Genomic DNA, 17,361 nt, shown 5'->3' on the forward strand with positions numbered 1-17,361 from the left:
GCTTCACAGAGCAGCCGATTCTATTGGACAGCTCTGGGTTCTAGGAAAAGCTGGTCGCTTCCTCCGGCTTCCATTGACAGCCCGTGAAACATTTGGAGACATCTGTCATGTCTGGCCCTAGTCTTTAATCTAAATACTCCCAGTTTTTGCAGCCATTTCTCATCATACGTGGATTTCATACCTCTCACCAGCCTAGTCACTCTCCCCTAGACCTGTGGTAGCTTGTCAGGGTCATCTTTTAACGTGTTACTTGATTGAGCACACTTTTCCCGCTGTGTTCAGCACAGGGGACCTGAACTGTGTTCAGTTCAGGGGAGGCTCTGTTGCTTCTTATGATTATTGTTGTCGTTAGTTGCTATCATGTTGACTGTCTCATGATTAGACATAGCTTTGTTTTGTTTTTTTAATAGAATGGGATATTAATAAATAACTTCTTTGTGCGTATAAATGGCTGCTGAGCCAATAGGATAACCAAATATAATATTTGGAAGGAGTTTCAAAAAATGTTCAAAAAACAGTATAAATCTGCAGTGGTGAAGTTGTTATCAATGATACCATGATAGTTTCATTAAAAGTTGATTGAGAAGTAGTTTTTATTCTTATCTGAAATTTGGCAATTTGTTTTATAACTGTCGATCACCCAAGGTTTGAGTGTTTTAGTTGATAAAAATGTATTCATACACAGCTTTGTTTCCTAAATTTTGGTAATTTGGTTTGCCATTGAGAGTGGGGGTAGGGGAGCACTGGGAGTACTTCAGGGCTCTGACCCAATTCATGGGCTTGAAACTATTGTAACTATTTTGTGCTACATGGGACCTTGTTTTTCTGCAATTTAAACTGTGAACCTGTGGAATATTATTAGCTTCCTTGAAAAAAAAATCTGTCTCAGCACTTCGGTTGTGTTTGTTCTGCTAAATTATCTTGACTCTTTAATCGAAAGGCAGTTTATTATAATTTTAGTATCAGTACTACAGAAAGCCAGGGAAATATTTAATGATCCTGTAGTTTGAACCACCTTTGACAAGAAGGAAATTATCCTGTCTGCCTGACTTTTAATAGATGACATTCACCCGCTGGATCTGCCAAACCGGTGTATAAAGACTGTATCAAACTCTAAGCTGAAAACTCAAATGGAAGTAAATTCAGACTCTTAATAATCAGCTTCTACTTTATGCCTGTCCCAGAACACTGTGGAGTATATAAAATACGTATATATATATATATATATATATATATATATATATATATATATATATATATATATATATATATATAAATAAAATCAGTCCTGATGCAGCTATCTTACCCCCATTCTGATTGTGAAGATCTCATTTAACCCTTTCCTGCATAAATCATTTTGATTCTTTTGTTTCCATTGGTCATCATTTTTATGATACTATAAGAAGCCAGCACCAAGATTGAGAAAGTCCAGTGAAAATGCTTGCTTTTTGATGACTGGCCTCTGAAATTATGTCATCTGTCTCAGCCCATTTATTCTACTTATACTGAACTTGTAACTCATTGCCGCCGAGTTGATTCCGACTCATACCGACCCTATAGGACAGAGGAGAGCTGCCCCACAGGGTTTCCAAGGAGTGGCCGGTGAATTCGAACTGCTGACCTTTTAGTTAGGAGCTGTAGCTCTTAACCACTGGGCCACTAGGGCTCCACTTATAATCAGAATTCTAATATGTGAAGTAGAAATATTTCCGTCAAGGATCCGGCATCTAGGCTGGGCAGTGTGGCTTCGGGGTGTAGACATCGACTCTGTGGGTCAGCTTACCCGATGGTCATCATTTCTGAGTCAGCTGCTAGCAAACTCACCTGAAGTAGAATTGTATTAGATGCCAGTTCATTACTTTACAATGGAATTTCCCTTTAAAATTTTTTTTAAATAGGTAATATGTGTACATTGTAAAAAAGTCAAATACATCAACTCTGGGTCGGCTTACCCAGTGGTCATCATTTCTGAGTCATCAACTCTGGGTCAGCTTACCCAATGGTCATCATTTCTGAGTCATCGACTCTGTGGGTCAGCTTACCCAATGGTCATCATTTCTGAGTCATCGACTCTGTGGGTCAGCTTACCCAATGGTCATCATTTCTGAGCCAGCTGCTAGCAAACTCACCTGAAGTAGAATTGTAATAGACGCCAGTTCATTACTTTACAATAGAATTTCCCTTTAAAATTTTTTTTAAATAGGTAATATGTGTACATCGTAAAAAAGTCAAATCCAAGCAGTACAAAAGGATATACAGGGAAAAGTCAGTTTCTGCTGTCCTGTGGCCCCTAGTTTCCCTCTGTAGCGGAATCTTCATTACCAATTTCTTACATACTTTCCTGAAGAATTCTATACATTTACAAACAGATATATATTTATATAACACTTTTCTGCACCTTTTTGCAGCTTATGAGGCCTTTCTTCAGAGACACCTCTGGGTAGGCTCAAACCACCAACCTTTCACTTAGTAGCCGAGCGCTTAACTGTTTGTGCTACCATGAGACTCCTTTATATATCTTCTATGTCAATATCAATACATACAGAGTTACCTCATTTTTAATGGTGGCATAGTATGTCTTTGTTTAGATGTTTGATAAATTTTTAAACAGCCAAACCGCTATTGGTGGACACTTAGTTGTTTTTTTTTTTTTTTTTAGTCTTTCGTACTACAAACAATATTGCAGCGAGTGCTGTTTGTATCCTTGTACCTGCATAGCTGTAGGATAAATCCCTGGAAGTGGAATTGCTAGTCAAAGAGTAAGTGCTTTTTTTATTTTGATAGGCATTCCCAGATTACCCCCCAGAAGGTGAACTGTTTACAAGTCCATCGACAGGGTTTAACCGCCACAGAAATGTTATCTTTCCAAGGACGGTTATGAGTCAGACCCGACTCGACGGCACCTAACAGCAACAATAGGGACAGTTGTGTATGTCTCTTCTCCCACTTCTTTCCCAAAATTAAGAAACCTAGGAAACCAAAATCAGAAGATTCTTAATAAGCATGAAATGAGGGCCAGGAGATCTGGCTGGTCTTGAGGGTTTTCAGACAGGTCCCCTGCTTCCCCAGACTAGATTTCTGACATGTCCTATGTCTCATTTTTTTGGACCCTGCTTGATAAAAATCAACAAAGTCGAATCTCGCTTTTCAAGACCCCACACTGACAGTGTCCTTGTCAGCGTTTATCATTACATTATCGTCCTTCTTTCTTTTATAAAGTACAGTTATTCTGTTATATACAGATTGTGATTATTTATATTTATTACATTGTAATTTGATTACAAATTACATGTGAGGGATTTGTTTGTTTCAGAAAAAGTAATATATGGAAATATAGAAAGGATTATTTCTTAACATGTTTCCTGAAAACAGCTACCAGTAATTCCATCAGTGTTTTCTGAATTTATGCTTAGTTCCCAAGACTTGCACTTCCTGGTCCTTAAGACTTGATTTTTCCTGTCATCTATTTCAGTATTTTCTTGTTTTAAACTCCTAGGCTTATTTGTGTTTGGATCAATAATCCTCTCTGCTCTGATTACCACTGACTGACCAATAAATGATTATAAACTGTTTTGGAAATAGAATATTCTAGAAAAGCTAGTAAGTGCTGTTCTATCCCTGGATTTCCTAACATACCACTCATGAGCTATGTGTGAAATAGAATATGTCGACTGCTTTTTGTGATCTGTGTCCAGCAAACATACAGTGAGCATGAGGTGTTAGGTTTTATTGATTTATTTTTTTCAGGATCTCTTGAAAATTACTTGATGTTTTAAATGATATTTATTGTAACTATCAGATGCTCCCCCACCTGTTTAATTTTGGTCATGGCTTTAGCCATCATCCTGCTCTTTGTTCACTGCCATCCTTTCGTTTTCTTGTATTTTCATGTCTCCTGTCTTCTGTTCCAAGAAAAGGTCAAAGTAATTACCAGCTATTTGAGTTATTAGAATATACTAAATATTTTATAATCCTGCTGCAGGCTAGCATAATGGGGCAGGGGGAGTAGAGGTTAATTAGAGAAATTCTGTGAGGAAACAGTGGATACGGTTATTTTCCTTTACTGCTTTGACAGTGTCGTGGACTGCTAATGATTGCAATCAGTTATGATAAATCCTGGTAATTTAGCAAGTTCTATGAATCTACGGCTAATACGTTACAGATTTGGGGTAACTCCCTCACTTTCTGCAGTGCCTGTACAGAAATTTTTTTTAACAACTATTTTTGTTAAAAAAAAAATCTTCCCTGTAATCTGAAACTTAGAATAAATTCTACTCTTTATTTTCAGCAGAAATTGACCCAACAGTGACTAACAACAGCAACATGATATTAGGATTCAGAGGACGCATTTTAACTTTCTAGATAGGGTATCATTTTTTTCTCATTGGTTCCATTTTCACCTTCAGATTAAGACAGGGACAGTGATAAAATTATCTGTAGAGAGGTTCATTCACCTAAACATTTCAGGATACTTAACAAACTTCAATACAGAATAGAGTTAGTAGACTTTTTAATGATACAGTCTAGGATCCTAACTACTGCTGATGATGTCATTTCTGAGTGAAAGTTTTTTCTGTGTCTCAAAGAGTTACTTATTTTCAAAATGATTGAACAAAAGTCATTTCAAAATTGAAGACTATAATTCTATTTTAAGAGTTTCTCCAGAAATTACATATTGAGTAATGTTTATTCTGTACTTGAGAGCTCTATTAACCAGTCTTTTTAAATATGTAGTTTTCAGTAAGGTTCGATGTCTTGTATTTATTCTTAGGTTTTAAACTCTCTTTAAGATTATAGAATGAGTCTATATGTCAAATTAGGTGACTATATTTTATCTATTCCTCTATATGTCAGGACTGTGACTGAGAGGAAAAGAATTCTCTAAATTATAGTATAGTGATAAAATTATTTTTGTGCTTTGGAATAATCCACCAAAAAGATAAAGCAAATAAGCTGGTCATCATCCAGCAACAAGACCTCTGTCTAACTACACCAGAAAACCTGAGCAAAGAAGAGAACTGACAGATGTGCGATGCTTTGTCAAACTTTATCAGCTACTGTAGAAAAGGAATTCCAGAGTTGGTACTTAGGAAAGAGAATACCCAGAAGATCTATTTGATATGACTCACTGCTGCTACCATGAAACTAAAATGTTTGTGTTTTTGTTTTAGTGACACTGTATACCTCCTGTATTCTCCTGGGCATATTCTTGAATAGCAGCGTACCTATATTTTTTGAGCTTTTTGTGGAAACTGTCTACCCAGTTCCAGAAGGATTTACTTGTGGAGTTGTCACTTTTTTAAGTAATATGTTCATGGGCGTACTTCTGTTTTTTCTCACATTTTATCATACAGGTAAGAAATTTGAGTATTCATTTACCATCTAAATGTGTTATGAAAGAGATTTGTGGCACTGACGTCTACAGAGTTTATATGGAGAATTCTCATTCCTTTGCATCTTCACACGCCAATAAAATAAAATATCGTGATATTGTGTTTCTTGAAGTACATTCTAAGCTAATCTAAGGCATACTCACCCCCAGAGTTTCTGATCTAATTAACCTAGGCTGGGCCCAGCATCTGTAGTTCTAAATGCCACCCAGATGATTCTAATATGCAGCCATGGTTGAGAACCACTGGGCCATAGCTTTTTTAAAAAAATTCTTAGAATCTGCTGTCTTAATATAAATTAATGTCAGGTGTTTCTATGTAGTTTAAAGCCTTGGGAAGCTATGGGAGAAGATCAGCCAAGGGGAGTGTAGAGTGTATATTCAGTACTCAAGAACTTTCTATGTAGGGACCTTAGGGAGCAGTGAATTTATGTTAATGGGGGACAAACAACTCAGAAAAGGAAGGTGAAAATGACTGCAGTACTCAAAGAATGTAATCAGGGTCACCAAATGATACATGTAGAAACTGTCAAATTGGTGTATGTTTTGCTGTATATATTCTCAACAATAACAGCAAAATAAAATTAAAAAAAAAATATGATCGTGGAATGTTCTTTATCTGCACTGTCCAATACAGTAGCTACTGGCCATATGTAGCTAGTGCAACTAAGGCGCTGGATTTCACATTTTATTTTATTTTAAATAAAGTTTAAATTTAAATAGCCTCATATGGCTAGTGGCTACCATATTGGACAGTGCAGGTATAGAGTAAAAAGAAGGTCAAGGTTAGAAACCAGGTACCCCTCTGAAGAAGATGGAGATCCTTATGAATTAAGAAGGGATGGGATCTTGAATACAGTTGGAGGAGTTAGCCTTGGATAAGAAAAGACACATCTCTTCAACTACATAGGAGAGACAGCAGTCTGCAGAAGCAGAAACGTGTACTAGACAGCTCATCAAAGGAGTTCCTTCTCCATGGCACCAAATTCCTGTGTAGAAACTAGTTCATCTACTAAGACTTGGTAGGAAGGTAGTGGAGGAAAGGCTTGAGGAAAGAAAGGAAACTTTAAAATAACCTTTGAGGGGATAACAGGAGACCCTGCCAGGGACAGGTGGAAAGATTAGTCGCCACATTGAAGGCAGGCCCAGCTGGTACTGATCTCCATAGGTGTGTATGTAGTGCCTCCATTTTACACAGATGTTTAGTTTTTTCTTATATTCTCTCTTCTGTGATTTAAACTCTCTTAACAGTTCAGAAAATGAGGACATAATTATTTAGGTTTCTTTTTAACATCTTAAAATAAGAATTTATACATATGGGTTTTAAATGGGAATGATGAAGTAAAAGAGCTAAACACATGATTTCAGAGGGCAGCGCAAGAAGACAAAGTATTCTAATGAAATGTACAAACACCTGGAGTTAGAGAAAAATACACTTAGCATTTCTCAAGCTGAAAGAACTGAAGAAAGAAATTAAGCCTTGAATTGCAATAATGAAGGAGTCTATGGGCAAAAAATTGAATGACGCAGGAAAAACATGGAAAGAATACATAGGGTCACTGTACCAAAAAGAACTGGTCAATGTTCAACCATTTCAGGAGGTAGCATATGATCAAGAACTGATGGTACTGAAGGAAGAAGTCCAAGCTGCACTGAAGGCATTAGCAAAAAACAAGGCTCCAGGAATTGACAGAATAAAAATTGAGATGTTTCAATAAATGGATACAATGCTGGAAGCACTCACTCATCTATGGCAAGAAATTTGGAAGACAGCTACCTGGCCAACTGACTGGAAAAGATCTATGTATATGCCAATTCCAAAGAAAGGTGATCCAATGGAATATGGAAGTTATCAAACAATATCATTAATATCACATGCAAGTAAAATTTTGCAGAAGATATTCAAAAACGGGAACTGCCAGAAATTCAAGCTGGATTCAGAAGAGGATGTAGAATGAGGGGTATCATTGCTGATATCAGATGGATCTTGGCTGAAAGCAGAGAATACCAGAAAGATGTTTACCTGTATTTTATTGACTTTGCAAAGGTATTTGACTGTGTGGAACATAAATTATGGATGACATTGCGAAGAGTGAGAATTCCAGAACACAGGTGCTCATGCGGAACCTGCATAAAGACCAACAGGGAGTCATTCGAACAGAACAAGGGATACTGCATGGTTTAAAGTCAGGAAAGGTGTGCATCAGGGTTGTATCCTTTCACCATATTTATTCAATCTGTATGCTGAGCAAATAATCCAAATAGCTGAACTACGTATGAAGAAGAATGGGGCATCAGGATTGGAGGAAGACTCATTAACAACCTGCACTATGCAGATGACACAACTTTCCTTGCTGAAAGGGAAGAGGAGACACTTACTGATGAAGACCAAAGATCATAGCCTTCAGGATGGATTACATCTCAGCATAAAGAAAACAAAAATCTCACAACTGGACCAGTAAGCAACATCATGATAAATGAAGAAAAGATTGAAGTTGTCAAGGATTTCATTTCGCTTGGATCCACAATCGACACTCATGGAAACAGCAGTTAAGAAATCAAATTACATATTGTATTGTGCAAATCTTCTGCAAAAGACCTCTTTAAAGTGTTAGAAAGCAAAGGTGCCACTTTGAGGACTGAGGTGCAACTGACCCAAGCCATGGTATTTTCAATTGCCTCATGTGCATGTGAAAGCTGGACAATGAATAAGGAAGACCGAAAAAAGAATTGATGCCTTTGAATTATGGTGGTGGCAAAGAATATTGAATATACCATGGACTGTCAGAAGAACGAACAAATCTGTCTTGGAGGAAGCACAGCCAGAATGTTCCTTATAAGCAAGGATGGTGAGACTTTGTCTCACGTACTTTAGACATGTTATTAGGAGGGACCAGTCCCTGGAGAAGGATATCATGCTTGGTAGAGTAGAGGGTCAGTGAAAAAGATGAAGAGCCTTAATGAAATGGATTGACACAGTGGCTCCAACAATGGGCTCAAACCTAGCAATGATCGTGAGGATGGTGCAGGACTGGGCAGCATTTTGTTCTGTTGTACACAGGGTCACTGTCAGTTGGGATTGACCTGACAGCACCTAACAACTACAACACAAAGTTTATATCCAATTTTATTCCGTCATCTTAACCTAGCATTACCACCTTTTTCGGTCGATATTCTCTTAACTACTCATCAAATACCAGTGAGTTTGGATAATTTATAAGATTCAAATGCAAGATGTGTTCTAAAGTGTGATACTTCAAGAGCCCATTTGTTTCTAAGAAACTTTCTAGCAGGCTTGTAATTTGAAATAATAACCATCTAACCTCCTTGACTGGACAATACATTTTTGAAATTTCAAAGCTGATGAAACTGAACCTACCCTGAGTTTTGTACATTTTTGGCACAGCACTTTGTTCTAATAGCGAAAAATATTTGATCTATGAGTTTCTTAATATAATTAACAACATACTAGATTGTTTCTATCAGTCAGTAATGAAAATTAAGTAGGTTTCAACTTTGCTAAACCTGATATGAGTTCGGTTTATCATATGAAGGACAATGATATTAATGAATTCAGACCACTCTTTGCTATCCCCCTGCAAAAGTATGTTTCCATTAGGGAAGGGTATCATCACCAGGTATGTTGGACCAAGGTCTTTGCTTCCAATTAGTTTTTTTAAACAGACTCATCTAACAATTATTATGTATGAGATTTAATCCACTTTAGTTGTGTCATAGTTGAAATTAAGAGGCTTACTGCCTCTCTTTTGCCTGGTAAAGCATCAAAGATGGATGTGAGGTCCCTTGGGGCGATAGAAACAATTTTCTAACTGATGGGCACAGGTTTGCTAAGTGGTCTATGCAGCCTAGCGGGTCCTGGTTTTTCCTGTCTGCTGGAAATAGATTTTTGTCCTCCCAGTTAACAACCTGCAATATGCAGATAACGCAACTTTGCTTGCTGAAAGTGAAGAGGACTTGAAACACTTACTGATGAAAATCAAAGACTACAGCCTTCAGTATAGATTGTACCTCAACATAAAGAAAGCAGAAATCCTCACAACTAGAGGATTTAGCCAACATCATGATAAACAAAAAATATTGAAGTTGTCAAGGATTTTATTTTACTTGGATTCACGATCAATACCCATGGAAGCAGCAGTCAAGAAATCAAACGACGTATTGCATTGGGCAAATTGGCTGCAAAAGACCTCTTTAAAGTGTTGAAAAGCAAAGATATCACTCTGAGGACTAAGCTGCGTCTGACCCAGGCCGTGGTATTTTCAGTCACCTCATCTGTATGTGAAGTCTAGACAATTAATAAGGAAGACTGAAGAAGAATTGATGCCTTTGAATTATGGCATTGGTGAAGAATATCGAATACACCATGGACTGCCGGAAGAACAAACAAATCTGCCTTGGAAGAAGTACAGCCAGAATCCTTCTTAGAAGTGAGGATGGCGAGACTTCGTCTCACGTACTTTGGACTTGTTATCAGGAGGGACCAGTCCCTGGAGAAGGACATCATGCTTGGTAAAGTAGGAGGTCAGCAAAAAAGAGGAAGACCCTCAACGAGATGGACTGACACAGTGGCTGCAACAATGGGCTCAAACCTAGCAATGATTGTGAGGATGGTGCAGGACCAGGCAGCATTTTATTCTTTTGTACGTGGGGTGGCTGTGAGTTGGAACTGACTCAGTGGCACCCAACAACGACAACAGTATTAAAAACGACAACAGTAGATGCCAGATAATTTTATCCCCCAATGAATCCCTTGCCTGTGGTCTCTGGCATATAATACACATGTGTAAAGGCAGGGAAGACACCAGTAATGGTACCCACCCTGAACCATCTGACTGTGGGGGACTTCAGTGCCCTCTGGCCATCTTGTGACTTCATCTTTCTTGGCCAGTGGAGTGTCTCTGTCACTCTCGTAGATCCAGCCACAGCTTTCAATTTGTTCAGCGAACACTGGCATGTGACGTGAACTAACCAGAACTGACATCGGCCAGTGCTCACTCCTTCTTTTGCAGATTCATAGTGACCAACTACAACCAGATATTTTTATTTCTTTGACATAGATGGCAGAAGAAACACTTCGTACCATTTCCACTACCTAAACTCCATGGTTGTTGTCAAAAATGAAACTTCAAATAATAATTTATTTTAACCACCCAGATAATTTTCAGAGGGAAAAAAAGGTCTCAGTAAATTTTGGTGTTTTAGAGAGTAAATGGGAAAATAATATGTGAAAGAGCCTAGCCCAGGACAGAGCTGGCGCTTGCCAAATGTTTGTTTCATTCTAGATAGTTAGCTGATTGATGCTAGGAATCTAAGCATCTAGGTTTCTATTTTAAACAAGTGCTTTTATTTGTGAAGCTGTGGTTACTAGAACTATGAAAACTATGTTGAAATACTTTCACACACAATTAATTGACTTTGCCCCAAAAAGTCCATTATACCTATAGTTGAGGTATAATGATACACAAATTGTAAATCTGAAAATTCTATAAAACTGTTTTCTAAAAATAACTTCTAGTTCTGGAGTCTCACCCCCCCAAATTTGTATATGACAAATTGAATTCCCTTCCACTAGAGCCAGTCTTCAAATGCCATAATTAATTTTGAAACTTGAAAAACTCACCCAGAAATTAGTTTTATGTCAAAAATTCACCTATTAGCTGCATGATTTTAAGGTCTGGCTTTTAATCATCGTAATGATATGTGGGATTTTTTTAGGCCACTTCTCAAGGAAGTACTAAACTTCCTCACTAGGTTTTCGGTTTTTTCCCCACAGTGTGCTATCTCTAGGTGACTGTATCCTGGATAATTTTCCAGGACTAATGACACATTAAAAAACCCATTGCTGTCTAGTCGATTCTGACTCATAGTGACTCTGTAGAGTTGGAATTGACTTGATGGCAGCAGGGTTTTTTTTTTTGGTAATGATACATTAGAGTGCCGTGCCTAGTGAGACAGGCCTCAGAGGGTGATTTGCTCGCAGATGACGGCTGTCACCATCACTGACTGTGAACACTATCCAGGCTGCCATCACCCAGTGCTGGGTGTCTGTGGAGCTTATTTGGAGCCTTGGCCACAGGGTCTCCCACATCATGTTTCTATTATGCTTTGGGTACATGGAACCATGTCAGAAGTTTCTTGGAGTTTTTCTGACTTGTTTCTTTCAAAGACACTTAAAAAAAAAAAAAGGTTGTTCCTTGCTCCTAATATCAGGAGCCCTGGGGGCACAGTGGTTAAGCACTTGGCTACTAACCAAAAGGTCCATGGTTCGAACCCACCAGCCACTCTGCAGGAGAAAGATGGGGCAGTCTGCTTCTGTAAAGATTACAGCCTTGGAAACCTTAAGGGGGAGTTCTGTTCTGTCCTGCAGGGTCGCTGTGCGTCAGAATCAACTCAACGGCAGCAGGTTAATGGGACCCTAATATGAGCATATTTGTAAAACTGAGTTGCTTCCTGTCTTTGCTTTGAGAGTCTCAGCAGGTTATTTCAGACAGCATATTCTAATAACTTCACAGACAGATTTTGGGAGTGCTGCTATATCCGTTATAAGCTCTGAAATGTGTTCTGTTTGTGTTTCATAGCTTGTGACTTACTCTGAAGTTCATATTGTCTATTTTTGTTGTTGTTGTAGAAGTTTTGTAGTCAGTTTTGGCTAAAAGCATTAAAGATTTTTGCCTCAGTCCTTTCACTGAAGTGACTGACGGTGAATCTGTGGCTACAGAGTAGCTCTGAAGATTGAGGGGGCTGGCTGAGGTGGGAAGCATAGAGTAACGGTTACCCAGAGAACAAAGGGAAGAGTCAGTAGATGTGGATTCGTGAGAAGTAATTTTATATCTGAGGTAAAATAAGGCAACAGGATGGTGAGACCTACTGCGTGGCTCACGTGCAGCACAGGGAGCCGCGCGTTAACCTGAAGCCATGGCACCAGCTGGCTTCTCGCCTTAGTGCGGATAAAGACAATTTTGCTATCATCATAATTTTTGTTAAATCACTGAAGAAAGTAAAAGGTTGGTTCCAGTGGGTGGCAGCGGGGTCCAGACAAGTACTAGAAGGTGGTAGAAACCAAAAGCTGGCATCATGGAAGAGAAAGATGAGGTGGAAAGTGCAGTAGCATTGTCTGGAAGAAACAGATGGTAGATGAGCACACTCTTAATTAGTCCATTCCCAAGAGCACATCACAACTTGATGGAGAGCCCAGTTCACTGAGGGAAATGTAGCACCTCTCTGCACCAAAAATGGGCAAGGAGTTCTCAGGCTACAGTGTGGTACCAGCGGAAGTATAGAGGTGAGTCACGGAAGCCTGTCTTAGAGCATGGACTCACATTCCTCTGTTGAAAGGCAAAGGGAAGGAATGTAGAGAGCTGTGTTAACTTTAAAAGATAAAAAGGGTAAGAATAAGAAAATGTCATGGGTCAGTACTGTTGGTTCAGCTACATCATGTGACATCGGGCCCAGAAAGGACAGCAATTGGCTTTGCTACTGCTAAGTCAAATTAAGCTTTGAAGCCGTTTCCTGCTAGTTAGAGCACCTAACCCGTTGACCCATTGCCATCGAGTCAGTTTGACTCATAGTGACCCTATGGGACAGAGTTGAACTGCCCCATAGAGTTTCCAAGGAGCACCTGGTGGATTCGAACTGCCAACCTTTTGGTTAGCAGCTGTAGCACTTAACCACTACACCACCAGGGTTAAGCTGTGGCTTATGTGAGTGGTTTTCAGTGGCAAGATCTAGCGGTTCCCCTGTCTGTGGTCTTTGCTTTCTGAAAAGGCAAATACTTTCAAAGAGCACTCATAGCTGATTGAGCTGAGTGAATTTACCGAAAGGTAGATTCGGCTTTTCCAAGAGAGGCACCCAGTGAAAACCAATCAACCAACCTTGACGCTGAAGAGCTTCTAGGAGGCATTTTTAAAGACTTCATCTGAACCCAGGTAGAAGGAATAATTTTACAACTCCGATGAAATAAAAGGCCTGCTTTGGCAATATTTGACAAATTCCTAGGTATAAGAAGGACAAGTTTATTGTTACTACATGTGTATTCTAGCCCCACCCTGTAAAATACAATCTCTAAGGTTTAGCAAATGTCTTTGTTGTAGATGTTTTGTCAAGTGCTGTATTTTCTATTATACGTTGCTTAAAATTCTACCTTGAAGTCAGAATGCTCACTTTTAATTCTTACAGTATGCTATTATCTCTATTTCACCGCTTTTTCCTTCTTATTTTTTTACTGCTGCTTTTTGCCTGTTAAAAATATCATCAGAAATCCAGAGGTTATGTGGTTAATATAAAAGCAGAAAATGCCTGGGTTGTCATTTCAGGAATATCAGAATAAAGACAGGATGCCAGAGGTGGCAGCCTTTCTGAGTCTTTCGATTATATTCAATCCACAGAGAATAGGCTTGGCAGGAAAATACCTTTGAAATGTATGTCTTTGTTGCATGCTATAGAATAGCATGTCTGACTTTTAAAATGAGAAACTGAGAGGTGGGGAGGCTGTGTTGGTGAACATATTTCAGAAAAAAAGGTATTTCAGTACCTTTCCTTACCAGTTGGTTTTCTGCTTTCCATTCCTGAGCATAAATTGCTCTTTTAGCCGTATGAATTATGGATTAATCTAAAGCAGCAGTGTGGAAATTTTTGGCATGATTTTTGAAGATTAAGTCAGTATTAGCATTCTGTAGAGGTACAAAGGTAAAATATAAACCTATAATAGTGACAAAAAAAAAAAAGGTACTAGGGAATTGTTTCCCTCATTTGTTTTTTATTGAAACTACTAAATGGATAATTAAACAAGTCGTCCAACCTCTTTATGCCAAAGGGCTGCTCACTTCTGCCCCCAAAGCCACAAGGTAACTGGCAGAGGCAGTGGGTGTAGAGGGGGCCCAGCCAAAGCATGTTCCAAGGGTCCCTGGGGCTTGAGGGTTATCCTGTTGTTCAGAAGAGTCCTGGATTCATGAGAGAACATTTTTGAAGATGCACGTTCTGTTTTTTTGATAAAGATGTATATAGCACAACATATGCCGAAGCAACTTTTTTCAGGTGTGTTATTTAGTGATATCAGTTACATTAATTATGTTGGGTAACCACCACCCCTAATCACTGCCAAATCTCCAGTTGCCGTAAACAGACCCTCACTATGAAGAAGCACGTTCTTGATACCATTAAATCTAACAAGAGACTTGCTGGTTTAGATTCCTGTAGGTTTTCCAGTAATTGGTATCATATATAGCCGCTTATGCTTGTAGGAAAAAAGACTAGAAAGAGACAAACCAAAATATTCACAGGGGCTTCTCTGGGGATAGAGTTAGGATCGATTTTTATGTTTCACTTTATTTTTCTGTATATTTTCTAATCTGTTTTGCAATGATTACTACTTGATATTTTTCCTGAGACTCAAGTATTTTGCTTCAAAAATATAACAGTATTATCTCAAAATTTAGATGATTTTACTTATTTGTCTTTGTACTCCATCAGATTTCTAAACAGGTCAAGAGTGATGGTGTCAGAGGGCACTTAAAACATAATTAACCAACTAGCATTTAAAGGTGATTGATTTTTTTTTCCTTTGAATAGATTTGTCACCAAAGCCAAAATTAAATTGATGAAATGTTATGAGCAACATTGATTAAAAATATTCCACGTGAAAGCCCTGTAATATATGACATGCATCTCTTAGTCTCTAGATTGTCACTGTTTATGGAAAGCCAGTTTCCAGACCTTCTGGGGTACATTTATTCTAAGTGCTTTTGAATGCAGAGCGGCTACTCCTGGTATCCAGGCGGTGTTCAGCTGGTGTTACACGAATGTTTACAACTGGATGTTTTTGTCTTACAGAGTTGTCTTGGTTCAACTGGTGCCTTCCCGGGTCATGTTTGCTCAGTCTTCTCCTCGTTCTGTGCTTCAGGGAATCCTATGACAGACTCTATCTTGACGTGGTTGTCTCGGTTTAATAACACAGACTTGAGGGAGTTTAAACGGAGACGAGTCAATGCCGCGTGCTGCACATTTGCTTGGAATTGCACACCTAACGGGAAAAAAAAGGAGAAGAGAGGAACTTCATTCAGAGGTCTTGTTAGGCTACAGGTTATCCCGTCAACTTCAGTACTACTAGGTAATATCACGGGACTTAAGTGGCAATAGGTGAATTTTAAAACTGTAGAAATGGCATAGAGATGCCTGATTCTTGGGTTGGAAGTGTGATGCCTCACACCTAAAACACTACCTAAATAATTCCCTCTGTGTTTTGTGCCAGTGCTAAACTACTGATTGATGGATGAATTGTAATTATGGGAAGAAATCAATGGCGTCTAGGATATGAAGATAACTCCTTCCCCAAGTTGCATATCAAAATAGGAAGAAATGCCACTAACTTCTAAAGAAGTTTAAACCCTGTATCAGATTTTAATTATAAAATAGCCAAGAGGTGTATAGATGATAGAAATTAGCCCCATGTACACTACAGCTTTTCTAATAAAGCCATTTCTTATATGACTCCTTCTTTGTAATCAGGTCTGAAACCTTTGGCCATTTATTCTGGTGACTAAGTGCTTTCCAGTGACTTCGGAGCACACGCATTGTATCTCGGTCTAAAGTTACCCTTGTTTCTGTGAAATACACTGTCATCTACCGTGCCCTTAAATAACGATAGTAAGGGTGACTCCATGTTTAATACAGTCGCATTAAATATTGCGTGAAAAAGTTTAATTCCATTCTGAGTTAGCACTTTTCGTAAACGTGAAATGACAAACTGCACAGAACATACCATGTCTTCAGCCTGTGTATGTGGTGGCATGGGATGTAAAGTCCGGCATCAACTATCGTTGACCAGGGTCAGATTTTAGTAAATGACCCTTGTTGGAAAATAACAATTTATAACGTTGAGACTTTCAGATCTGTTGAGTGATGTCTGAATTACGTTCTTGTCTTTCAATTCAGGTTGTAAAATATTCAATTGTGTATGGAGTCAGTCTATTTGAGAAGGCGGCATTTTGCTACTATCTGTTTTCTTCCTGTGGATGATAGCTTTTTTAAAAATAGCTGTGACTCAGATAGTTCTCAAACCTGTCTTACCATGCCATGAAATATGCCATGGTGGGAGCATGATATTACCTCATTCTCATTTGTGTTAACTCCCCTCACACAGAAACACAGAACATTTTCCAGAAAAGTCAAGGATAATACTTTCTCTGTGTTATTCTCTGTCTCTTCCAACCCTCTCTTATTTTTCTCGCACGTGAAATCGTACCTTCATTGTCAGCTAAGTATATATTTTCTTTGTCTTTTTCTGGACAGATAGGGTGCAAGCCAGCCCCTTCTATCAGTAAGGCGAACTGGCCAGCGCTTAAGCCTGCTCATCTCCACACGTGTACTTAATTCTGCTCATCTCTACTTGTGCACACACCACCACACACACTCGTAGGTATTCCCAAGCACCCCTCCCTTCCCACTTAGCTCACTAAGTTCCAGGCTGTGCACTAACTCACCTCAGTCTGAGAGGACGATTCTGGTACGACCTGGCCATCTTCTTAGATCCAAAATTTGAAACTTGAAAAGAAAGGAAACCCTCAGATGTAACACCCATCCTGAGTCACCTGTAGATCACCTCGCTTTGTACCCATGATGCTCACTTAGCGGCCAGAGCTGGAGAAGGTCGCTGTAGAGAGGAGGAAAACCTGGGAGTGCTAGCCTTAGTTCCCAGTAACTCTGGCATACTTCTTAAATAAAAATAAAATACAGGAAGGTCGAATGCTTGAAGATGGTTGAAAAGCAGCCGCTAAGGGTGTCAGTAGACTGTGACCCACATGTTAAAATAGCCACGTCTGCCTCCTGTCTAGAAGCAGAGGGAGAGGAGGGGGATTATGAAGTATTTAATGTTAGTCAGAACTGTTGTGTTTGAGGATATTGCTGTATAAAATTCTGCTGTAGTAGTAAAACTTCTGATATGGAATATTTTAATT

At 38.9% G+C, this 17,361-nt stretch overlaps 1 protein-coding gene across 3 annotated transcripts in view; it reads left to right on the plus strand.

Moving 5' to 3' along the window:
* SLC49A4 (solute carrier family 49 member 4) overlaps positions 1 to 15,549 on the plus strand; it is a 98,463-nt gene extending 82,914 nt beyond the window's left edge. Inside the window, exons 8-9 of one of the 3 annotated variants that reach the window (XM_049878239.1) lie at positions 2,660 to 2,759; positions 5,172 to 5,261. In XM_049878239.1, coding sequence (XP_049734196.1) covers positions 2,660 to 2,718 — 59 coding nt within the window. In that variant the 3' untranslated portion in view covers positions 2,719 to 2,759; positions 5,172 to 5,261. Of the gene's footprint in view, positions 1 to 2,659; positions 2,760 to 5,171; positions 5,355 to 15,238 lie in introns of those variants that run through there. The other 2 variants (XM_049878220.1, XM_049878229.1) reach the window with 2 other exon arrangements.
* Positions 15,550 to 17,361: the final 1,812 nt, after the last annotated feature.

This window comes from Elephas maximus, chromosome 1, assembly GCF_024166365.1.
Source record: "Elephas maximus indicus isolate mEleMax1 chromosome 1, mEleMax1 primary haplotype, whole genome shotgun sequence".
Taxonomy (NCBI): Eukaryota; Metazoa; Chordata; class Mammalia; order Proboscidea; family Elephantidae; genus Elephas; species Elephas maximus.